General features: G+C 35.3%; 1 protein-coding gene across 1 annotated transcript in view; it reads left to right on the top strand.

The window, feature by feature from the left end:
- The window catches only part of CNBD1 (cyclic nucleotide binding domain containing 1), a 320,137-nt gene that overhangs the window by 190,068 nt on the left and 103,488 nt on the right, over positions 1 to 26,581 (top strand). The window contains exons 6-8 of the mRNA XM_084793629.1: positions 10,360 to 10,547; positions 20,048 to 20,185; positions 23,277 to 23,409. Coding sequence (XP_084649755.1) covers positions 10,360 to 10,547; positions 20,048 to 20,185; positions 23,277 to 23,409 — 459 coding nt within the window. The remainder of the gene's footprint in view (positions 1 to 10,359; positions 10,548 to 20,047; positions 20,186 to 23,276; positions 23,410 to 26,581) is intronic.

Genomic DNA, 26,581 nt, shown 5'->3' with positions numbered 1-26,581 from the left:
AAATTCTTAGTGAAATAACAGATTTTATCTTTGTACCAAAAACAATGAATATTATGGTTTCTCTACAGATCATTTAAATCTTCCGCCTTTTACTAAAATACAACCAAGCCTTCATTTATCCAACAAATGTATGCTAAGTATTGACAAATAATCGAGGCTCTATGTTTGGGGCTAAAAATCCAAGAGCACAGCGATGGATTCATCTTTGAGGACTATAGAGTATTTAGGTAGAATACTTCGGGTGTGAAGTAGTCCATTACAAAAATGCTGTGTAGAAAGTTGCCTATGAATGGGCACTGGTTATTCTCAATAAATCTTTCCTGATCAATAGAAGATACTTACATTCACTTCAAAGGTCAAAAAGGTATTAGCCAGTTGACAGTGTGACCTTATTCCTCAAAAAATTTTTGAACATTTCACTCATTCTAGAATGGTTTATCATAAGGGCCTATGCACCAGAGACAAGGTAATAGTGAGTAATTAACAAGTATTTACTTTAATCAATCTTTGTGTTTGGTTTCTAACCTTTGAACAATACAATAATAAAACAGTTAATTAAATATTCCTTTAGTTTTAAAATTCCTTTAAATGCCCTTTGCATTCATAAATGGTTATGAAGGGATTTTTTGAAGTCTTAATTTTCTAGTGTCTTGAATTCTAAATCTTATGACTTAGAAATCAGTATTTCTATGATATTGTCTGAATTTTCTATGGTGAGTAAATCCCTCTCTTAAAATTTGTATGACATAGTTTTACATATTTTGAAAATATAAATAGAATATCCATTTTTCAAAATTTTACATATATCTTATATTATTGACAATTTCATTTTTCAAAACTTATATAATTAGCATCACTTTTTATTTTTCAGTACTTTAATTGTTTTTCCAGAATTTAACTGTATATTTTTTCCTTCATGCAATTTTATGGTGTTTAAATAATTTGTACATTTAGTAAATAACAAATATTTCTCAAATTCTATCTGAGGAGGTTTGTTAGCTCTGTATCTGCTACCTTAGTTTAAGAAAATATTTGAGTATTAATTCCAGAATTTTGATAGACATAGTAAACATTCTTTTTTATTGAGAAGTTTTAAAGATGTATAAAACCAACATGTGCACATTAGTTTACATATATACAGATATATTGATATATGAAGTATAATCCAAAGCTTGTATATGCATGATTGCAAATTTGTATGTGTATATATGTGTGGGGTAAGTTCTTCAGAGGCAACTATAAATTCATTGACAGAAACTTTTTCACTTTGGGACAAGCACTTATGTAATTTCTGATAAACTACATAATCATTTCAAGTCTTGATTTCTTCATTGGAAAAAAGAGCTAGTGCTATATGAGTGATGTATATATATATATATTTTTTTGCATATGTATGATACATATAGTATATATAATTATAATATATATATATATATTAGTAATATGTGTATGAGTATATAGTTAGTATGCATATATGTACAAATTTATACTAATTATCTCTTATCTATCTATCATCTATCTATCTATCTATCTATCTATCTATCTATATATATATATATATCAGTCATCTATCATTTATCTATTCATGTATTGGCATTAACTCCATAGATTAAACAAACTGTGATAAGAATCTGTCTGTGCTGAAAACTAGCTATACCAATATTGGTGTTCTGGACTTAGAGATGATGTTTCATTTCTCAATGCTTCTATTTCATGATTTATAAAATTAAAGCAAGCATGGTACCTAATCAAAAAATCAATTAAGATAAAAATATCTTTATAATATATTTCAAATATTTAGATATGGCAATATAACTAAGTCAGGGGTTAATAATTTTTTGTTGTCATAAATAGGCATTCAAGTTTTTTTAACAGTTTTCACATATTACATTAGCATGTTGCTTAGTATTAAAAGCTTATTTTAAAACTAAAATCTTCATTGTTATTTCTAATGCAGCTTATATAATCCTTTAACAATCTTGTATGTATATATTGCATCTTGATCATATCTACCCCTTAATGATCATTTCTTTTACTCATGATGATATTTGAACCTGATAACATAGCTTAATTTGAAGTTTTTAAGTATAATCTGTGGTTATGACATATATTCTAATCTAAATACTTTTCCATGGTTCTGAAAATCTTCCATTTTGTTTGACTCTTTCAAGATCTTAGTGTAAATATAGACTCATCTAAACAGAGATTATATACAGAAGGTTCTGTCGCTCGGCAAAACCTGAAGGACAAGGACTGCTTCCTTGAGGAAATTTGTAAAGTTGCTCTCCTCTCCAAGGTGACCATATTTTATTTGGAGTATGCAGCTTATGATTGCAGCTCCTAGCATGACAGCCATGTCCTAAGTAGTGCATCTACACTGGCTGCTGATGTTTCATGGACTGTAAGGGAGATTACTGTGAAACACTGATGTGTGTTTTGTCATGGGAATTATTACCACTTAACCACAGGATAATTTTTATTATATCTGGCTTATTTAAGTATAGGCTTGCAAACCAAATTAGCATTGCATTTGGATGTTACATTTCTGAGAGTTTTCTACAGCTTTTCCTTTTATAAAATACTCTTATTTGATAATAGATGCTGAAATGTGGTGTCTCGTATGCAATTGTTGTAATCATTTCCTTAGATGAGGGGATGGAATGAGAACCATACACGAGCTGTGTGAATACATGTCTTAGGCTGATCCCAGAGCATCTCTTTCTCTATTCTAGCTATGCGTAGGCCCAAGTTTGGAGGCTTCCAGCTTCATACAATCTAATCTTCTTTAACCTGAACTTTGAAAGCTTCAGCTTCCAGCCTCCATCTGCTAATTTATTCCTAGAAAGTTTCAGCATCTGAGACATACTGCTGCATAAACTTACCCTCTCTATCTTTCTGAACTCTAGCTGGATGGTTCAACTCAGCTGTTCTGTCTCAGACTCCTCTATAAGCTAGCTGATTCAAACTGGCTTATCTTGGCTTCTGATTGAATTGCTCTACTTGGCCTCAAACTAACTATGGCAATATGTTCTTTTTTTCTCTTTTTTAAAATTTTAATTTAATTTTTAAAACTCTTATATATACCTTTATATTATTACACATATATATAATAAACTACATACAGCAAGATGGACCAGAAAACAATTAGAAATTATATAAATATTACATTCATAGTATTTTGCCTATTTGTATTTGGCAACCACGGAGAAAGCATCTTTCCTATCTTGTTGATTTACAACTCTGAGTATAGATCAACATTATTGCAATATGTTCTTAACATGTTGGCTCCTTCTTATTCTCTGGCTCTTTCTGTCTTTACCTGTATCTAGTTTGTCCTCTCTGCAACCTGCTGTGTAAAACTGTTCCTGTAAAAATTCTTTTTTCAGAAAAATTCTGTCTCCTTTCTTCCTGTGCTGTTTTTAAGTAGCCTCTTTTTCCCGTGATGGTCTCCTTAGAGTAAACCCTTTCTTTGACTAATTCTACCAAATATTTTTTTGATTCATCACTTTTTTCTGCCCCTCAATTAGGCATCACTTTCAAAGTTCGACAAACTAACCATGCCTTGGCTGATAGGGATTAAAGGTGTATACTAGAGGTATGTTTATATTCTTGCCAGATCCTTCATTGCTTGTGACTATAGATGTGTACTAAAGGCATGTCTGCATTCTGGTCAGCTCACATAGACATATAAGGGATTTCATTGTAATTCCTTTCCAGAGGAGCCATATTGCTGCATTAAATTTCTCTACACTGTCTCCTCCATGTTGGGAGACATAGCCAGCAAGAGCTGTATGACATTCCCTCAGGAAGAGCCAGTTAAGAGCCTGCCCAGCTTTTCTCCTGCTTGCCAAGGGACAGAGTCCACAGAGGCCCATAACTTCTCCTCTGGAAGAAGGCTGCCAGCCCCCAAATCCTCAAGGCCTATAGCACCACAGGAACAACCCAGTTAGAGGGCAACCAATGTTTCCTATAGCGACCTGGTACACAGCCAACTGAGAAACATCCAGGCCTGCAGTTACCCAAGAATACCCAGCCATCAGTATTGCACAGTCTGCTACTCCCTAAACTCCACTATTTGGCCCAAAGCTCTGTCTAATTTCCTGAGGAGTCCTGTCAGCATACAGAACACCCAGCAACACCAAGCACCACCAGATGGCTAAAGGCCAGTGCAAGAAAGCAATCAATAAGAGCCAGGGAAATATGGCATCACCAGAACCCAGTTATTCAATATTATAAGCCCTGGACATCTGACACAGCTGAATCAAAAGAAGATGGCCTTAAATACAACCTTATAAAGGTGAAAGAGTCCATAACAGAGGATATGAATAAATTCCTTAAAGAAATGCAAGAAAATAGGTGAAGGAAATACATAAATACTTTAATGAAATACAAGAAAATTCAATTAAACAAGTTTAGGAAATTAATAAAACTGTACCAGACCCACAGATGGAAGTAGAAGCAATAAAGAAAACACAAACTGAGACCTCATCCTGGAGATGGAAACCTAGGGAACAGAACAGAAACTAAAGATACAAGCATCATTAACAAAATACAAGAGATAGAAAAAAGAATCTTAGGTGTAGAAGATATGCTTGAAGAAGTCAGTACATCAGTCAAAGAAAATGTTAAATCTAAAGAGTTCTCAAACCAAAACATCCAAGAAATCATAGAAACTATGAGAAGACAAAATCTAAGAATACTAGGAAGAGAAGAAGAAGACTTACAGCTCTTAGGACTAGAAAATATTTTCAACAAAATCATAGAAGAAAATTTCCCCCACCTAAAGAAAGAAATGCCTATAGTTATACAAGAAGTTTATGGAACACCGATTAGATAGGAGCAGAAAAGAAAATTCTTTCACTATATCATGATCAAAACACTAAATATACAGAACAAAAAAAAAGAATGTTAAAAGTTGCAAGGGAAAAAGACCAAGTCACATATAAAGGCAGACCTATTAGAATTGCAACTGGCTTCTCAAGAGAGACTCTAAAAGCCAGAAGAGACTGGAAAGCTATCTTACAAACATTAAGATACCATAGCTATCAGCTGGACTATACCCAGTAAAACTTTCAATCACCATAGATGGAGAAAACATGATATTCCATGACAAAAACAAATTTAAACAAAATATATTCACAAATCCAGCCCTACAGAAGATAGTAAAAGGAAAATTTTAACCCAAGGTGGTTAAATACATTCAGGAAAACAGAAAAAATAAATAATACCATATCAGCAAAACCAAAATAAGGAAAGCACACACTCACAAACCACACATGCACTCTACCACCACCAACTTCAAAATAACAGGAATTAGCAATCATTAATAATATCTCTCAACCTCGATGGACTCAATTCCTTAATAAAGAGACAGAGGCTATCAGTAAATGATAAAACAGTATCTATCACTTGGCATATAAGAAACACACATTATCTCATAGTAAAGGACTAGGGAAAGTTTTTTCAGGCACACAAGAGGAAATCGGGAGTAGCATTCTGGTATCTAATGAAATAGATTTTCATCCAAAATTAATCAAACGAGATGGGGAAGGATGTTTCATACTCATTGAAGGAAAAACCCATCAAGATGACATCTTAATTCAAAACATCTATGCCCCAAATGAAATGGCACACACATTCACAAAAGAAACATACTAAAACTTAATCACACATCAAACCCAACACATTAATAGTGATATATTTCAACACCCCACTCTCACCAATGGACAGGTCATCAAGATAGAAACTAAAAAGAAATAATGAAACTAACAGATATCAATCGAATGGATCTAACATATCTAAAGAATATCTCACCCAAACACAAAAGAATATATACTCATCTCAGCACCTCGGTGATCACAAAGCAAGCTTCAACAGATACATGAAAATTGAAATAGCACCTTGTATCTTGTAGATCACCATGGATTAAAGCTAGATTTCAATAACAACAACCATAAGACAAAAAAGACAAAACCTATAAACTCATTGAAACTGAATAATTCTCTACTCAATGACCATAAGGTCAGGGAAGTAATAAAAAAAGAAACTAAAGACTTTAAAATTCAATGGAAATAAAGGTACAACATACCCAAATTTATGGGACACAATGAAAGCAATGCTAAGAGGAAAGTTCATAGTACTAAGTGCCTTCTTAAAGAAATTGGAGTGTTTTCATACTAGCAATTTGAAAGCACAACTAAAATCTCTAGAACAAAAAGAAACCAACATACCTAAGAGGAATAGACAACAGGAAATAAAAAAACTCAGGGCTGAAATCACTCAAGTGGAAACAGAACTATACTAAGAATCAATGAAACCAATAGCTGGTTCTTTGAAAAAAATCAACAATATAGACAAACCCTTAGTCAAACTAAAAGGCAGAGAAAAAGTGTTCAAATTAACAAATTCAGAAACGAAAGTGGAGCATAGCATCAGACTGAGAAAATCCAAAGAATTATTAAGTCTTACTTCAAAAACCTGTACTTCACAAAATTGAAAAAAAAAATGGATGATTATCTTGATATATTTTACTTTACAAAGTTAAATTAAGATAAGGTAAACAGTTTAAATAGTCCTATAACTCTCATGAAATAGAAGCAGTCATCAAAAGTCTCCTAACACCCCCCCCACACACACCAAGGCCAGATAGTTTTAGCACAGATTTTTACCAGACTTTCAAAGAAGAACTTATACCAACACTCCTTAAACTATTCCAAAAGATAGAAACAGAAGGAAAATTGCCAAACTCATTCTGTGAAGCCAAGTTAATCTCATACCTAAACGACACAAATACTCAGCAAAGAAAGACAATTTCAAACTAATTTTCCTCATGACCATTGATGCAAAAATACTCAAACACTGGAAAACTGAATCCAAGAACATGTCAAATACATCATCCACCATGTTCAGGTAGGCTTCTTCCCAGGGATGCAGGGATGGTTCAATGTATGAAAATCCATCAATTTAATCCACCATATACACAAACTGAGAAAAAAAAACACATGATCATCCATTAGATGCAGGAAAAGCCTTTGGCAAAATCCAATTCCCATTCATGATAAATGTCTTGGAGAGATAATATACAGCAACCCAATAGCCAAGATTAAATTATATGGAAAGTTAAAGCAATGCCACTAAAATCAGGGACAAGACAAGGCTGCCTACTCTCTCTGTATCTCTTTAACACAGTACTTGAAATTATAGCTAGAGCAATAAGACAACTGAAGGAGATCTAGGGGATACAAATTGGAAAAGAAGAAGTCAAAGTATCACTATTTGCAGATAATATGATACTATATATAAGCTACCCCCAAAATTCTACCAAGGAACTCCTACCACTGATAAATACTTTAAGCAAAGTGACTGGCTACAAAATTAATTCAAAACAATCAGTAGCCCTCCTATATACAAATGACAAACAGGCTGAGAATGAAAGTAGGGATGGAGGACAAGGTGCTTCCCGAAGGAAGAAAACCCATGGTCAGGGCATCTCTGAGACAACCTGGAGACCTACGATAGGCTAGGCTCCTGGAAGAGAATGGGGTCACTCTAACTGAGCCCCCTAGTAGGGTGAGTCATGAAGACTGAAGAGGCCACCTTCTAACCAAGCAAGACTCCTAGTGGTGGGAAGGGAACACCAACCTACCCACAAAAACTTTGACCCAAATTTTACCCTGCCTATAAGATGTGCAGGGATAAAAATAGAGTTGAGATTAATGGAATATCTAACCAGTGCTTCATCCAACCTTAGACTCACACCCAGGAAGAACGCCAACCCCTGACATCACTAATGGCACTCTGTTATGTTTGCATATGGAAACCTAGTATAAATGTCCTCTGAGAGGCTCCATCCAGCAATGGATCAAAACAGATGCTGAGACTCAAAGCAAAATTTGGGACAGAGCCCAGTGAGCCTTATGTAAGAGTGGGGCAAGAAGAGAAGGACCTGGAGGGGAAAGGAACTCCATAAGACCAACAAAGACAACAGCCTGGGCAAGAGGTGATTGTGGAGACTGAAGCACCAATAAAGGACCATGCTTAGTCTGAACCTTGTCGCCCTACACATATGTAGCCCATGGACCACACGGTATTCATGTGGGTCCCCTAGTAAGGGGAACTGGGGCTGTTTTTGATAAGGACTCTGTTGTATGCTTTTTTATCATTTCCCCCTCTTGTGGCTATGCCACAGAGGAAGAGGATGAACTCAGTCCTGATGTGACTTGATGTTCTGGGGGTGGGTTGATGGAAGGGTTTTCCCTTTCTGAAGGGTAGAAGAGGAGAAATAGGGGAAAAGGGAGGGAAGGTGGGACTGGGAGGAGGAAGGGGATTATGATTAGGATATAAAGTGGATAAATAAATACATGAAAAAAATTCTCTGCTCATATCAGGGTTATATGCCCCATGACAAGGTAACTATGTATATTGCCAAAATATGAACCAAGAATAATATCAGGAGTATTCATATAGACACAAAGTTCAACTTCTATAATGGATTATTAATAGACCTTGTTCAGAAAAATTAAGGTTTATAAAAAGTCACCAGGAAAAGACTGTTAGAAAATGTCAGGCTTTTCTAATTTTCCTAGATTCTGATTTTAGTTTCAAGATATTTGTTCCAGCATCATATCCTCATTATCAGCATGAAAAGTGGATGTCAATACTTGAAAACAAAGTCTCCTAATATTTTTTTAATCAGATGGTATAGTGTGAACAAGTGTTAAGAGCAAGTGGGAAGTTGTACTTTTAATATTGATTTATGGCATTCGATAAAATTACAGCTATCTTAGCCAAGAAAAAAAAAAAGACAATTTACACTGAGAAAGAAGTAGCAGGATTGCATCAGAATTCACACTCCAATGAAAGCAATGCTAAGAGGAAAGTTCACAGTACTAAGTGCCTTTTTAAAGAAATTGGAGTTTTTTCATACTAGCAATTTTAAAGCATATGTTTTTCATCATTCTCACACTACACATATTGTTTAGTGGCTGACCATGTACCAACCAGAATGCAATCCATTTTAATCTTAGACATCCATCAAAAACATCTAATGTCTGCTTTAAAAAGGCATTAAAATTATTGTCCCTGGTACTGAAAGAATAATAATTGGGGGAGTTAATGAGTACTCCAGTTAGAGAAAAATAGAAAGAATATAAGCAATCAATGATTTTGCAATAGTATAAAGAGATGCATTTGCCTCTGAAAATCAGTTTTCAATGTTTCTGCTCAGAGAAAGTGAATGAGCATCATGTAAGAAAAGATTTTATACACTTTAGTGGTATTCTCCATTCATAACATGATATAAACAGCCATGAAGTGGGTATATATACTATCCACTTTCTATATCCCAAAGAATATTCTTTTTGAGAACTGGAAGTGATTCTGAATTGTATTAGAGTACTAATAGTAGATTATACTTACGAGGGCTGCAGGTAAAAAATTGAGCTCCAAGAATTATATAGTATGACAGTTTGTGGAGAGTTAATGTGGTGTAGGACAAGTACTGTAAAATTCAATTAACCCCTTTAAACTATTTATTCAGCTTATCCACTATCTGTCTAGAGGAAATGTTCATGAAATTCTTAGTAGGCATGTCCTGCTATATAAAACAAGAAAGTGCCATGTGTATATTTCTGGGTCTGCGTTAACTCAATCAGGATGATCATTTGTAGTTCATCCATTTGCCTGCAACTTTCAAGATTTCCATGTTTTTTAATAGCTGAGTAGTATTCCATAGTGTAAAAAGTTCACATGTTAGTCACAGATGGGGTGAGCAGAGAGAGGATGTAGGAATTAAAGCATAATTTTTCAGGATTCCACTAAAATTATCAGAGTCAGAGTAAGGAAAATGAAATAATATTGAACATGGAGCTCCATGGCAACTGCGAATGTACTGAGGGATTCTTGCTAAATATTAAAGAAGTATGTTTGTTCCGAAAACAAAAACAAAAACAAAAAACTCAAGAATATGGCGAATTTGGGGAGCGTGGGTAAAAGTTACAGGTTTTTCTAATCTTATTTTTCCTCTTAATTGTTTGTCTATTAATTATGACATATTATCTTGTTTTTTGTTTGCTTGTTCGTTAAAATCCAATAGTTCAGTCCTGAGAATATATGTTACTATGTGACATGGTTTAAAAAGGGAAGGCTAACGATGTAATTATATGTTAAGTAAAATAAAAATATTACAAAATTTAAAAACAGCATAAATCAAAGATGCAAAAATTATTCCTGTTATCTGACTATAAGTAACTCAATGTTGCACTGATGTTACTGTGATACTGTAGGCCAGGTAGAACTTGCTCGAGATACTCCAGGGTTAATTGATGTCATAGATATGGATTTGGTTTCAATTTATTTCAGTGATTGGTAATGATGGACTTTACATCATACTGAAGGGCCTGGCTCGACCTCGTGTAAAGGTTGTAGTAAATCTGTTTGAAGATGCCGACTCAATCATGTCTACAATATGTACGGAAGGATTTATTTTTGATGCAGATTTAAAGGACCCTACAAAGGCTGAGATATATCTACCTTCTGTGGAAATAAAGGTAAGATATAACAATATACAACATTTGTAGTCCCTTTTTGAGATGGCAAAATCTTCAGACAATATAAGTAATAGTGATGTTATTACTTTTTAATTTTAATTTTATTAATTTAATCAGATTACAACTCAATTGTTATCACATCACTTGTATCCTCCCATTCCTCCATCCTTTCCGGTTTCACCCTATTCCCCTCACCTAGGTCTAAGACCAAGGGGACCTCCCCCGCCATATATGATCTCAGGCTATCAAGTATCCTCTTGGTAGCCTGCTTATTTTTTCTTTGAGTGTCATCAGGCCTCCCCACCAAGGGAAGGTGATCAAATATGGAGTACCAGAGTTCATGTTAGAGTCAGTCCCTGCTCTTCACATAACTGTGGAGATTGTCCTGCTCATTGGGTAGATCAGATCATGGGTTCGATGTTTACCACATGTTCCTGGTTAGTGCAATAATTTGAGCAGATCCCCTGGGCCCCGATCCACCCAGCACTATGTCCTTCTTGTAGGTTTCTAGGACCCTTTGGGTCCTTCTATTTCCCCATCTTCTATATTTCTCTTACCTAATTTTATTTAAAATTCTTAATTGTAATAGTTAAGAAATTAAATAAGTTACTGGAGTTTAATAATAGTAATTTAGGACATCTAAGTTGACCTGCCACTCTTTATTCCAACGGAGAGCTGACAATTTGTTGCTCCCATCCCTCTTCCCACACTATAACTTTTTTTCCTTTTTAAAATTTATTCTTCTCCCATACAATGCATCCTGACCATAACCTCCCTTCTCTCCACACCCACACACAACTTTGTCTTGCCCAGATTCATTGCTCCTCTTATTTCCTTCACAAAAGATCACACCTCCCAGAGATATCAACCAAACATGGCATAACAAGATACAATGAGGCTAGTCACAAACCCTCATATAAAGGCCTGATGTGGTAACCCAGTAGGAGGAAAAGGATTCTAATAGCAAGTAAAAAAGGCAGATACACCCCACTCCCACTGTTAGAAGTCGTACAAAACCCCCATTTCTAATGTTAAGGAGCTCATGTTTTCCATTTGGGATAGGTTGTCTGTGGCAGTAGTAAATCCTTCTCTAAGATGCATGTTCTTTTTAGCACTGGGTAGTTAGCTAGGTTTTCAGTACATGAGTAATTTCCTTGCTTTTGAGTCAACCTTAATTCCATTTAGAGTTATGGCATATAATGTTATTATTGTACTTTTAGAGATATTTACTATATTGCCAATTTATGTGGAAAATCCATACTCAGAGGAAATGTTCATGCCACTAATGAGTTAAAATCTAATTGAATATTATGATGGTTCATCTCACTTGTCATCTTGATTAAATCTAAAATCATCTCTCAGACAGGTGTCTGATACTGCCTATGAAGGATTGTCTTCAGATAGGAAGGTTCTTCCCCCATAGGTGGCAATATTCCTTGCAAAGGGTTCCTAAAATAGACAGGAAAAAAAAACCCAAGAAGAGCACGCATATATATCTCACTCCTGTTTCTTGGTTGTAAATCCAATATGCCCAGGTGCCTCAGGATCCCGTGACACTGACTTTACTTTCATTATGGATTCTACCACATGGAACTGTGAGCTAAAATAAACCATTCCCTAACTTTCTCCTTTAAGGGTATTTTTATCATAGCATCAGAATATCTTTATGTAACCACATTCATGTTAAATATCTGAGATCAAAGTGTAGTAAGACATAGAGATGCTATGGTGTCTCCTAGGAGAGGAGGAAGCTGCAATGACTTCTAGGAAAAAGTACTACTGGTCTAAGGTATAGGAAGGGAAAGTATTAAAATGCCATTTTAAAAAGTAATGATTAAAAAAGGACTTAGGAATGAAAGTGCTGTGTTATTTTAGGCACGTGGGAAGTCTGACCAATTAAGTGGGAAAGCAAAGACTGACCTGAGTAATACCGAGGAGAGAAATGTAGAAAGAGGTCTGAACCCAGTCTCCTGGTTGAGTATAAGCAATAAATGAAAAGTTGATGAATGCAACAAGGCGTCTTTCCACCTTTCTAACTTTACTTTAATTTCAGAGCTTAGAAAATTTCATCCAAAAGCTTCCTTGTCTGTTGGTTTAAGATTTAGTCCATGAGTCTTCCGGATGGAGACAGAAACAAATTGGACAGTTTAAAAGTGTTATCATTGGTCATCTCTCTCAAGCTTTCTCTCCATTATCTGTCAGTATTTTCTCAGTTCTCGAAAATCCTTCCGCCTTTCACTTTTAGACCTAGAGAAAGTATCTACACCCTGCCCTTCTCATGACTACATGTATAGGAAATGGTATAGGTGTAGGTGGGATGAAATTTATTTACCTTTTCAGCTTATTTAACATGGCTAAAGTAAAAATAAAATGTTTTTTTTTTCTGGTCATACTTCACTGGCCAATGAAAAAAGTGTTTACTATGCTGTTGACATAGAAAGGATTTTTACTATGTGAGTTGAATGCAGTCATCACAGCCTGCATGTCTAAAGTACCAAGCATAGCATTGGACTATGCATAAACATGAAATTGTTGTATTCAGTATGAGACATGTAAATATAAGTAATTTAATAATAATTTTTATACCGAAAGATTTAGAGGGATTGATAGCACAAATTTCAAAGTTATAATACCTATTATAGCTATTATAGCTATTATTTTTAAGATGTTCAGAGTGATACTCCATATTTTTTTAGCAAAAGAATTGTACCTTTTTCTTATGAAAATGCCTTTAGAGTCTGAAATGAAAGTTCTATCAATCATGTGCCTTTCCTGTGGAGAATGATCTACTGGGGATTGGATAGGCTGCCATATTCAGAGGGACTAGTGATTTCTGAAATCCTGACGCTTAATTTTGCTACAGGCTACCCTCTATTTAAAGACACTTGGAAAGAAGAAAATTAGCAAGAATTGGGTCTAACATTCCAGAACAAGACAATCTTCATAAGAATCCAGCCTAATGGAAATCTAAATTATTGTAGTTACTACAGTAAACTTTTTCCAAGTTTTTCTTTTTAAAAATTAAACATTTTTTAAATTTTTTACATATACATTTATATTATTACACATATATTCAATAAAATACATATAGCAATAAGAACCATGACACAATCAGGAATTGTATAAATGCTACATTCTCAGTGTTTTAGCTATTTGTATTTGACAGTCTTGAAGAGGACTTTTTTTCTATCTTGGTATATCTAAAATTCTGAATGTAAATCATTATCTATCATATCTCATCATTATCAACTTAAAACATCTATCTAGACCTAAAAACATATTAACCACTAAACAACTAAGCTTTATTATAAAACTAAACTATCTGGTCTTCAACCCCATCAGAGACTTGAGAAGGAATGAACTTGATTACCTGAGTCTGCCAGGATGGCAAGCTAGCAGCTTCCCAAATTGAGAATATGACAGAGACAGTTTTCTGCCTGAAAAGTCACCCAAAACTCTCTATAAAGTTGGAGCATCATCTTCAGTGTTCTTGCCCAATATATATGACAGACATATTTGTGAGGCAAGAACTTTGAGAACTTGGTTACCCTGTCTTGGCAGAGTTTGGCCAGCAGCTCTGCCTGCATCCAAGCTTGCCCTTTTTAGGCAGAATTCGGTCTGTGGTAGAAACAAAGGCATTTTGCTCAGGGGCTTGTTTGCCACATTTGAAGCCATCTCCATAAGGAGGTTCTTTTATGCTCATCATCTTCTTTGAGATAGGCTGGATGTTGCCAGGATTTAATGTTTCTCATTTTCAGTGAACCTTTAAAATAATAAAAACATTTTGAAACGCCATATTATGTATGTCTTTAGGGTTTTTGAAGACCTCATCTAACTACTTAAATTTATCTTTCTATAGAATAATATCTATCTGTTGTTTCTAAGATTTATATCTTTGGGGTAAAAATAGACTAGTAATTGATATGGCCATGATTTTATCAACTAACAATTAAATTGTATAACTTACTTATCCTAAACAGTTTGCAACAGCATTTTTAAAGTATTGGAAGTAAACCTGATATTATAATTGAATTATATGGGTACAATATCTCATATTAGAGTAGAAATATATATAATGTGTGTGAAGAATAATCTTAATTTGAATTCTATACCACTGTATCTAAAATTAAACTTATTTTGCATCTATATACAAAATTCTATACCAGTGAATTAAAAATAACTTTGTGAGTGACAATTGAAGCATTAAGTTAAGGAATAGATGCACTAATCTACTCTTTGTTCTATTTTCCCTATGTATTTTTATATTCCCCCTTCTTTCTTTTAAACCCCTATCTCCAAACCTAAGAATGGGAGATAAAGGAAAGGAGAGACATCCCTGAGTCCAACCTTGTTTTCTATCTAAATAACACCAACAATAACTTATAACTAACTCACATTGAGAATAACCCACTATAGCCCAAGAAAGCAACCTAAAACCGATTCAACCCCCTTAAAGGAAATGGCACATTGTTATCTTAAGATTTCTTCAGACTGATTTGAGAAGAATAATACCTTTGTAGGGACACAAATAAAATTGTGGAAATGCTTTAAAAAGATAGAAATAGCATTTGTGGTCCAGTTTCTAAATGTTGAGAAATTCCAGGTTTAATTAGAGTCCTGTGTGGGACTATCTGAAGTGCTAGATCAGCTGGGATTGGAAACTTTCTTCAAATATTTTTCTTGGAGTTGTCTTGTTTTGATGAGGAACAGCAACTGAAGCAGTTGGTGCTGGTACATGAATGATGCAGGATGTCAGTATCCAGCATGCTAAGAGGACTGAATCCTGTCAGGTCTGATTCAGTGTCAACATCCAGTTCTTTTGTTCTGAAAACACATAACTTCTCACAAGCATTATACAGTCCTAAATTATAAATGTATAAGCTGTGCGTGATGCACAGAACAATTCAGGGTGGTTTTCTCCTCTTTGTATGAGCAGAAATAAAGACATCTGTAAGTCTTCACTCATGCAATACTAAGAATGGCATATAATAATAATTCATAGGAGTTCTGTAGCCAATAATAAGCATTGTCTATGCCTAGACATTCATTACTCAGCCAGTCTCAGAGCTATTCCCATATAGAAGGATTAGCAATATAAGTTATCAGCTTCTTCTGCAGTTTAAATTCTTCACATCCTGATTGTATCCCCCTCCGTCATCCCCTTCTGGTCCTCCTCCCTCCTTCATTGCCTCCCCCTCCCTCCACTAGTCCTCAGAAAAGGGAGCACTCCTCCCCTAACATCTGAACTCAGCTTATCAAGTCTCATCTGTAAGTAGCTGTAACCTCTTCCTTTGCAGCCTGGCAAAATTTCCCTGCCAGGAGGAAATAATCAAAGTTCAGTGGCCAGAGTACATGTCCAAAGTAGTCCCTAGTCTCTAAATAGTAGAACCAACAAGGAGACTGTTCTACTTCATCTGAGCAGAGGGCCTATGTCTATATTATATATGGTTCTTGGTTGATGTTTCAGTCTCTGTATTGTAGTGTAGTTTTCTGTATTGTTTGACTAATATCTGCTTATGAGTGAGTATATACCATGCATGTCTTTCTGGGTCTCCATTACCTCATTAGGGTGATCTTTTCAAATTCCATTTATTTGCCTGAAAATTTCAAGATTTCCTTGTTTTAATAGCTGAATAGTATTTCATTGTATAAATGTACCACAGTTTCTTTATTCGTTTTTCATTTGAAGGATATATTATTTGTTTCCAGGTTCTGGCTATTATGAATAAAGCTGCTATGAACATAGTTGAGCAAATGTCCTTGTTGTATGGTGGAACATTTTTTGGGTATATTCCCAGGAGTGGTATGGCTGGATCTCGAAGGAAAACTATTCCAAATTTTCTTAGAAAGCTCCAGAGTGGCTGTAAAAGTTTGCACACCCACCAGCAATTAATGAATCTTCCTCTTTCTTCACATCATTGCCAGCATGTGCTGTCACTTGAGATTTTTATCTTAGCCATTTAGGTAAGATAGAATCTCAGAGTTGTTTTGAGTTGCATTTCCCTGATGACCAGGGATGCTGAGCATTTCTTTAAGTGTTTATCAGCCATTCCATATTCCTCTGTTGAGAATTTTCTGTTTAGATCTGTTCCCCATTTTTAATTGGATTATTTTGTTTGGTGGTATTTAATTTCTTGAGTTCTTTACATATTTTGTATATTAGGCCTTTGTCAGATGTAGGGTAGGTGAAGATGTTTTCCCAGTCTGTAGGCTGTCATTTTGTTCTGCTGACAGTGTCTTTTGCCTTACAGAAAATTTTCTGTTTCATAAGGTCCCGTTTATCAATAGTTGATTTGAGGGCCTGAGCTGTTGATGCTCTATTCAGGAAGTTGTCTCCTGTGCCAATGAGCTCAAAGCTCTTCCCACTTTTTCTTCTAACAGATTTAGTCTGTCTGATTTTGTGTTTCTGTCTTTAATCCATTTTGACTTCAGTTTTGTGCAGGGGGATAGATATGGATCTATCTTCATTTTTATACATGCAACCATCAAGTTTGTTGAATACCACCACCATTTGTTGAAGATGCTATCTTTTTCCATTGTATACATTTGGCTTCTTTGTCAAAAATCAAGTTTCCATAGGTATGTGGGTTTATTTCTGGGTCTTTGATTAGATTCCATTGATCAGCCAATGTATTTCTAGGCCAGTACCATGCTGTTTTTATTACTGTTTTTCTCCAGTACATCTTGAGACCTGGGGTGGAGTTCTCTCCAAAGAGTCTTTTATTTTACAGGATTGCTTTAGCTATTCTGGGTTTTTTATTTTCCCATATGAAGTTGAGAATTGATTTTTCAAGGTCGGTGAAGAATTGTGTGTGTGTGTGTGTTTTAATGGGAATTGTATTGAATCTGTAGATTATTTTTGGTAATATGGCCATTTTTACTATGTTGATTCTCCTGATGCATGAACATGGAAGACCTTTCCATCTTCATAAATCTTCTTCTAATTCTTTCTTTAAAGATTTTAAGGTTTTTTTTTTTCATACTCTTGGGCACTTTGTACTTGACTCTTCACATATAGGGAGCAAATGGGAGTAACTCAGTCTGCTGCTGCTCTGAATCCAGATCACACAACTCTCTAGATTCTGTCTGTCTGTCTGTCTGTCTTGTTAATTATTCATCCTAAGGCTATTTGCCTTACCTGGGACTTCTTTTCCTCCTAAACTTGTATGTAATTTAAACATGTCCCTTCCTGTGTTGTTACTAGATTTTGTATTAACTAGTCATCTGTGGGTCTTGCACTATGTGACAATGGGCACTCTGCACACATGTAAGTTGCAGGGCGAGCTTGTTCATTTCTGAAAACTCTGCCAACTCTCACAGCTAAAAAGGAAGGTTTGTGTTTCTTTCACAGAGTAGTAGATGTAGCTTTTCTTGTCTGCATTTTACATGCCCAGTGTTCATCAGAGTTCCTAGGCTTTAGGATCAGTCCCAGTTTCTCACCTTGCATGGTAATGAATCTTATGTTCAATTCTATATTCTAACAAGCTTCAGAACTCAGCCCCTCATGATCTTATACCAGTTACATAGCACTGTGCAACAGTTGGGCCTCCCCCAGTGGTCTTCTCATTTAAATATCCTCTTTCTTTCAAGGTTACTATGTCAAGCTTAACTATTTATTTCATCAAAAAGAAAAAGAATCACTTTTTATCTGTTTTTAAAATAGAATAGTGCCTATCTCCCATCAAACAGTAACTGAAATATCCATATTGATTTGATTTTTCAAAGAAGTTCAAATTCCCATGTAAATATGTCACTTTCCCTTCATATTTTGTATAGTTTTTTCTATAAAAGCATAGCAGATACTCAATGTGGATATGAATTGTCTCTTTTTACCATGATGACTTATATATTCCATTGATAACATTTTCTGTTTAATATTAATATTAATATGTCACATATCATATTAGATAACTGTATGTGAATACACACAGATGAATGATTTATCCATTGCATAATGCTGTATTCATTTGTTTTTCACTACCAAAACACATAATTATTATTATTATAGAGCAGTATTTTGACTATTTGAACACTTTTTTCATCATATAATTTTTAATTTTGACTATATGTCAAATATTTATCTGGAACTTAAAAGGAATGAGTTAATGGATGAAGCAAGATCTTGAAAATCTTCTTTAAAAAATTACTTAATTCACTTTACATCCTCATCATGGTCCCCCTTCTCTCTTCCCAGTCCCTCCCATGTCCCTCCTCTTATTCTTCAGCCTCCTCCTCCTCAGAGAAGGGTGAAGTATCCAAGGGTACCAATCCTCCCTAGCACATTAAGTCACTGAAGAACTAGGTGCATCTTCTCCCACTGGGACCAGAAAAGGCAGGCCAGTTAGAGGAATGGGATCCAAAGGGAAGCATCAACCAGAAAGGGCTGCACTTCAGTTGTTGAAGGATCCACATAAAGATCAAACTGTATCTGCTACATAAATGCAGGGGCCTAGGACAAGTCCTTTCATGCTCTTTGTTTGGGGATTCAGTCACTGTGAGCCCATTTGGGCCCAGATTAGTTGACTCTGTATATCTTACTGTGCAGTTCTTGACCCCTGTAGCTACCTCAATCATTTCCCCAACTCTTACATAGAACTCCCCGAGCTCTGTCTAATGTTTGGCTGTGTTCTCTGTATCTGTTTTCATCAGCTTCTCAGAGGAGTTGTGCTAGGCTTCTGCCTCTAAGGATAACAGAATAGCATTAATAGTGTCAGGGATTGGTTCTCTCCCATGGGATGGGTCTCATGTAGGGCCAGTCTTTGGTTGCCATTCTTTTAATCTTAGCTCCATCTTTGGCCTTTCACATGCTGAAGGCAAGACAAATTTTGGTTGATAGCTTTGAGGGTGGGTTGGTGTCCTTATCCCTCCACTTAAAGTTCTGTCTGGCTACAAGATTTCAGCAGTTTAGGGTCCATATGCACTGCTGCCGGAAGTATCAATTAGGGCAACTCCCATAGATTTCCTGGATCATTCCTTATCCCAGGTCTTTGGCATTCCCATCCTCTCACTCAGCCTTCTCTTCCCTGCTCTCCCTACTCATGATCCCCTCCCTTGGTCCCCTCTCTATCATCTCTCCTACACAGTTTTTTCCTCTATCCACCTCCAAGGCCTATTTTATTTCCCTTTCTGAGTGAGATTCAAGTATCTTCCGTTGGGTCCTCCTTGTAACTTATTTTCTTTAAGTCAGTGGATTGTAGCATAGTTATCCTGTACTTTATGGAAGGAAGTATATGCCATGCATGTCTTTTTGGATTTGGGTTACCTCATTCAGGATGTATTGCTGAAGAATAGCAAATGTATCTTTTGATGAAAAGGCATGTTTGGAGATATATGAACCATCCAGGCAGAGCCAGTAGATCCATATTCCATAGCACTGGAACTAGGAGTGCGACCCTCTTGCAGACTCTCCTGGGCTCTTCACATAAATCACATTGGTGTCTGTATAATTCCATGTCAATAAATAATACTGAAGTCTATGTGCATCTTGATACTTTTTACAGATGAAAAGGTGGAATACATTTGGATCACTGGAAGCTCCAGCTGCGACTGAAAAGGGTGAAGCACTGAATTCAGTTGTGATGGAGGATGACTGCGAGATCCTTAAGATTCCTACAAAGGAGTATAGGAAGTTAAAATTGGTGTGGGGTGCACATCTATTTTACTCTTGAAATTTTAATTTATTGTAGAGACCATAAATTGTGTTTTTCTTGATGAGCAGCACACCAGTAGCTCCTTTTGGGGCTTGGTGTGAAAGCCAGGGTCTCTGAGGGTGTCCATTAGTAGCACTCCTAATCTTTCTGTGAATTTCAAATTCACTCATTTAGCAAATAGATAGTTTATATGGTATTTTATGGGGCTACAAAATGATTGGATGGGTGACAGAGCTATTGCTTCAGGCCCCCCAACAGTCTATACCTGTGTGCTTCAGAAACTGTGCTAATAATGCTCTGTCAACTTCACACAGGCATATTGGAAGGAGGACTCTTAGTTGGGGAATTCTTATCAAGGTCCATCTGTTCAGGTGCCAGAATATCAACAGCCAGCTTTGCCATCCCCTGGCGTAACTGAGGTGGGGCATAGATCTGGTGGCTGGCTGGTAACCCTGCAGACATTTTCTGAAGGCAACATTCCAGGGCAGCACTGTTACTTGCAATGGCTGCCACTGATACTAGTAGACTGAGGGGCCAGAATTACATTGCTGGTGGGGGGCCAATGCTCATAGCTTCCTGGAGGGGGCTTATATTTACAATGTAAGTGGGCACTAGGGCCAATGGCTCTTAGTGGGGATTTCCACAGATGGTGGCAAAGCATCTAAAAAAGAAAAAGAAAAGAAACACACACACACACACACACACACACACACACACACACACACAAACACACACACACTTGATGGTGAAGTAAAACAGACTCCAGCAGGTACATTCCATCAAGCATCTTATCTCAAGCTTCTCCTATTTTACACATTCATATACATACATGCATGCATACATACATACATACATACATACATACATACATTCACATATTGAATGGACAGAAATAGATTACAACAACCTTACACACATACATATACACATACATACATCCTGATGGATGGAACAAACTCCAGAGAGTGAGTTCCAACCCCCATCCACTATTGTATAAATACAGATATATGCATATATACTTTGGCAGATGGAACAAACTCTGAAGAGCAAGTTCTAACACTTTTATTACTTCTCCCTCAGCTTATATATCCCAGCAAGATCTTACAGGCAGTACAAAAATCCCAATGTGGTTACATGCTATTTTCTTTAAGTGAATGATTACAGTGAGTATATGTAAGAAAAATATGTTCCTCAGTACCTTCACTTGATCAAATGTCTTACATATTATGGGTAAGAAATGAACATGAAAAAAAGTTATTTCCAAAAACCCATATGTATTTAACTAAGTAACTTGTTATAAAATAACAGAATAGAAGTAAACAAGGTAATTACTCAGCCAGCTTTTCTTTACTGTAGTTTTCAGTTACAAAGAATCAATTATCTTTTAGTTATCTTACACCTGAGGTATTGTCTTTGCTCATCAACCTCAAAAAGTGACTAGCTTTACTACTAAGAGTTTACTTTTTCTTAACTTCAAAGTGTTCCTGAAGATTTTTGGCATCAGAGCCAATGGCAAAACTATCTTTACCTGACCTTGCTAAACAATCTATTTTTCTAAATTCTTTCTAAGAGTGGTAGTCATTGTTAGAAATTTACATTTGTAGGTTGCTTTAGAGGATAGTAGTTGAATCATTAATTAATCTGCTCCACAGCAAAGCCTGAAAGAGATCAATCATTGTTCTGGTGTATGCCAATGATACTGCCCAGTGAGGGGCTAGGAGGCCCCTTTATAGTAATCACACAATTCATATTTTAGGAGAATTATCAGGACCATAGGGTAATAAGCAGAGCTATGCTCCACAACATCATGAGGTCCTCAGGACACATAGTCTCAAGGTTGTGCCTCACCAAGACACACCTTTCATGGGTATGCTAACCTGTGGGCTATATCCATGAGTTCTAGAGCTGTTTTGCTGTTCCTGCTGCACAACCCCCAACAAATCCGCTTCATAAGATGGACCCAGGAAAATATCTGAGGGACATTTTCTTGATGGATAATTAAGGTACGAAGGCCCACTTCACTGGTGGAACTATTCTGGACAAGTAGGCATGTGCAGTATAAGAAAGGTAGCTGAGTCAGCTGAAAGAGCAAGCCAGTAGGCACCGTTTTTTTTCATGGTCTTCTGTTCCTGCATCCAAGTTCTTGCCTTGAGTTCTTGGCTTCTCTAGATGACAGGATGTAGCTTGTAAGCTGAAATAAGTGCTCTCTTCCTTAAGTTGCTTTGGATTATTTTGTTTTATCACAAAAGAGAAGCAAGCTAAGAATGATTGGCATGCAACCTTTCAAATTCACACAAACTTTCAAAATCAGGACTATATGAAAAGTCATTTCAACTTAATCCTTCAATTCAATTCTGCTACTTAAGACAATTTGTTTATGTAATTTATATTTTCTAGTCTAAACCAAAAATGTCCAGCCTCACTACTTTTAGAGCGTAGAAGCATCTTATGGAAACAATGGGGTTGGGAGGTCCTCACAGTCTTCCCAACAGCATCTAATGCAGATCTAGGTCCTGCATGGTGCTTACAGGTCCAGTGCTCGTTCTGGAAGATGAGGACATATCCTATTTCATGCTGAGGATCTCAAAGAGCAAGATATTTTCTTTGATGTAGTGACATTGTAAACATGTGACTTTCTCAGAATTCAACATTTTCCCAAATACCGGATATCAATGTTTGAATTTCAGAGTGGTTTGTTTAAAGATATTTTCTTGTATTTTTACTTTTACTCATGAGAATCAATTATATGACTGCACACACACACACACACACACACACACACACACACAAACACACACACACCTTAGACACCTTTTGAGTCTCATTTATAACTGTTTTAGAATGTATTGACAATTAAAGAGATGTAAAGCATTATGGGACTTCTTGAGAATATTAGTAAACAAATCTGAGGATTAGAGTTTCAGTATATTATTGGTCATAGTGGCAGCCAAAGGATACTCAAGTGTACCTTATACTGAGTAATAGCCATATAGCTGTTACTTTCTTTTTTCTGCTATTTTATTTTTGTTTTTGTTATTTTTTAAATGATATCATTTTGAAATCTGACATTCTTTTTCAGGAAAAAGCTAAACATGAAGATGTGCAAATGTTCAAATTAATCCGCAAGTGTCCTTTTTATGAAAAGTGGCCTACTTTATATATATACGATCTAGTGGCATTTAGTAAATGGAAAATTTTTCCTCCAGGTCATGGTGAGATTAATTCAATTTTAGATTTGTTTATTCATGTAAAATTATATTATTAGATATGTTATTCTTTATGGTTTTAATATTTTAAATAATATAAATAATATACCTTTATATAGTCATTCTCTTATTTAATAAATTATTAACTATGGATATTTAAAATGCTTCCCCATTAAATTAAAAAAAGAACATGTTTTGCTTTGAGAGTAGCTTCAGTCCAAGCTTGCATTCCATATCTCTCCATGTCTTCTGCTGTTCACACTTTTATTGATGCACACAGATTTAGAGTAAGGTCCAAACTACAAAGGAGGTCAAGAAGCCACTATAGTCAGTGTTTTCTCATTCTCTTGGTTGGGTTGAGTTTTTAAGCAGCAAAGTTTTCATTCAACAACTATGTCATTTTTCACCAGTGAAAAAGAAGAAGCATTTCAGATTCAGTTCTTATAGCTTTTGTGATATTTCATATAAATATAGAGGGACCTTTGGGATGGATAGAAAATTGAAACACCTCACATTTACCTTCTGCACATTGCTGTGTGTGGTTCACACACTATTTTTTGTGTATTTCTATTCTGATTGTGATTTGTCACTGCAGGTCAGCTGTGGAATGTTCTACATGTGGCATTATGTTGGGTTTATTAGTTTATAATTTTGGAGAATTAATATTTGCAATTTCTAGAGAATGTGGAATCTCAATAAAAGAAAAAGCAGGGAAAAGCCTATGATGTGATTAGCCAGTCTGGAGTGCTTGTCTGAACACCCTAGAGTACATGTACATGAAAGCATATATAGTATGAATTCCTTTTATTCCTTTTACATCATTTACTAACCTATGAGAACCAAGTAAACAAGAGAGGTAAAAAAAAAAAGTAGACCTATGAAATGATATGGGTGAGATTTTTCTGTCTTTAGTAAGGAGTTTGCGTTGCCCAACCAGAGATAGCAGAATTAAGGGTGATTGTTTGTACTTTCTCCTCCCAAACACTAATTGAACAAATACCCAGACCACCATAGTAGAAGAAACCTTTCAGGGAACACTGTTACCAAAAGCCCACCGAGCTGTGATTTCACCTTAGGTTTGAGAGTAAGGCTCCCATGAGTTTGATTCTGAGTTAAACATCTTAGAACATAGCTAAGATACTCTTTGGTGGAATCACTAGATAAAATAAGAAACTGAGTTTCAGCTTAGTGTATGGCATAGAATCTTCCTATGAGAGGCAATCTTAGGCTTCAAACAACAGTAATACTCTAATAAACTGCCCAGATTTGATAAATTTATTTTCAGTATTCATATTTATAATATTATTTCTTAAAACAGCATTCAAAACCATGCTGCATGGATACTAAACATATCATGCTTATAAAAACCAAATATAATTATGTTGAATGAGTACCAATTCCTGAACACTATAAAGTCAGCTAGGGAAAAAATTAACTACATTGAGTTGCTGTGCATAAAGCATTTTACTCACAAGGTATGAATACAAAGGTTTTCTTCTTTTCTTTTTGTCATGGATACCAGGTAGTAAACTATATTTTAAAAGTAGAAACATATTTTGAAATATTTATTGCAGAGAAATACTTGATGAATGTAGTTATTTTCAGTTTATCATAAATTTCCTACTTAATATCAGATGTGTTAAATATTGGCCATAAACTTACTGTCAAAGACTAGTATATATAAAAGAAGATCATATTGAAGCTGTTTTAAATGATGTGAATAATACTCATTAGGGTTCAATGATTATATGACTTTTATACATTTAGTTACTATTTGTAATGTTTCTCAAAATACAACAGGAATCCAAAATGTTTAAATTTCCCATTCAAGAGTGAAAATGTATGAGACGCAAAACATTTGATAGATCTGGTTGTTTTGAAAAGTAATAACATTTGTTCAAATATCTACTGTGATAGATTCTCTGTTATTTCATTGAGGAAATAAAAATAATATTTTCACTCATTAGCATATAAATGTTAGGGCATAAATATACAAGGGTTTAGATGAGATTTATCTTCCATAGATAAAAATGACAGATGTGGGTGTAAACCCAGGTTAGGAATATATTCCATCAAAGTAATAATCCCTTCTTCTTTACAGTAATGAGCAATATATCAAATAAAAGCATCAACTATGATACTTCTTGACTTAAGATTTATATAGATTTATTCTCATAAAACAGATGTAGAGCTGAAATTAAACTTTTTTTTCTGAGTTTAAAATCAGAAGTGAATGATTTCAAAGCATACAAAGTCTATTTTGGAATTAGTTTAAGAATGTGTAATAATATAAATATATATGTAAAAAGTAAAACTGTTTAATTAAAACAACAACAACAGAATGTGTATTACACAACATTTCAGAGAGATTTCATTAATTATTCAAAAGATTAATGACATTAGAAGTTACCACTGGTAGTTTCTGATTCTGTGCTCTTTTCTAGCTTCTCATAGCTCTTTACATTCTGGCTTCATACATGAAGGCATCAGATGACCATGTTTTCTAGGGATACTTATAGTTTTGTTTTGTGTGTTTTTTTTAAATCAAAATATGGCTAATAACAGCTTATCTTACTAGCCAAACTGTTCCAATATGTATCATATACATATCTAAAGAAAATAAGTTAATTTGACACCATTGATTGTTATCTTGCTTCTATTGGCATACAGTCTTCATTTTTCTCCAGTAGAACTTGACATAAACATAATTTGAGAAAGCAAAAAAAAAAAAAATCCTGTAGCTCTGAATTTTCTTTAGAAGACAAAATATATGAAAATAATAATGGCAGTAAAAGTAAATAATATCTAGTCACCAAAAGCCACAAGTGCTTCAGCCATCAGATTCAGGTTTTGACACTACCTGGAATTCCAGGCTCTGAAGTACAGTAAAGTTTTGGTGTCAGTGTCTTACAGTCCTGCAGGTCATCAAAAGTCTTGGTCCTAAGAAGTTGGAAATATACCTCAAGGAACATTCAGTTGGGGCCCTTTGATTTTTTTTAAAAGAGTCTTTAAAAATTTTGTTCAAATATACAATTATGTTGATCACATCCCACCTTTCTCCAACACCTTGGCTGCCTTCCTTTGACCATGCTGTCTTCTTAATTTAATGTCTTCTTTTTATGTTGTTGAACTCACTGAGTCCAGTTAGGGTCTTACCCTCAAGTTCTATCAAGAAGCC

This window comes from Acomys minous, assembly GCF_964271855.1.
Source record: "Acomys minous genome assembly, chromosome: 1".
NCBI classification, from domain to species: domain Eukaryota; kingdom Metazoa; phylum Chordata; class Mammalia; order Rodentia; family Muridae; genus Acomys; species Acomys minous.
The sequence above is the reverse complement of the archived record's forward strand: the minus strand, read 5'-3'. Positions and strand labels throughout refer to the sequence as shown.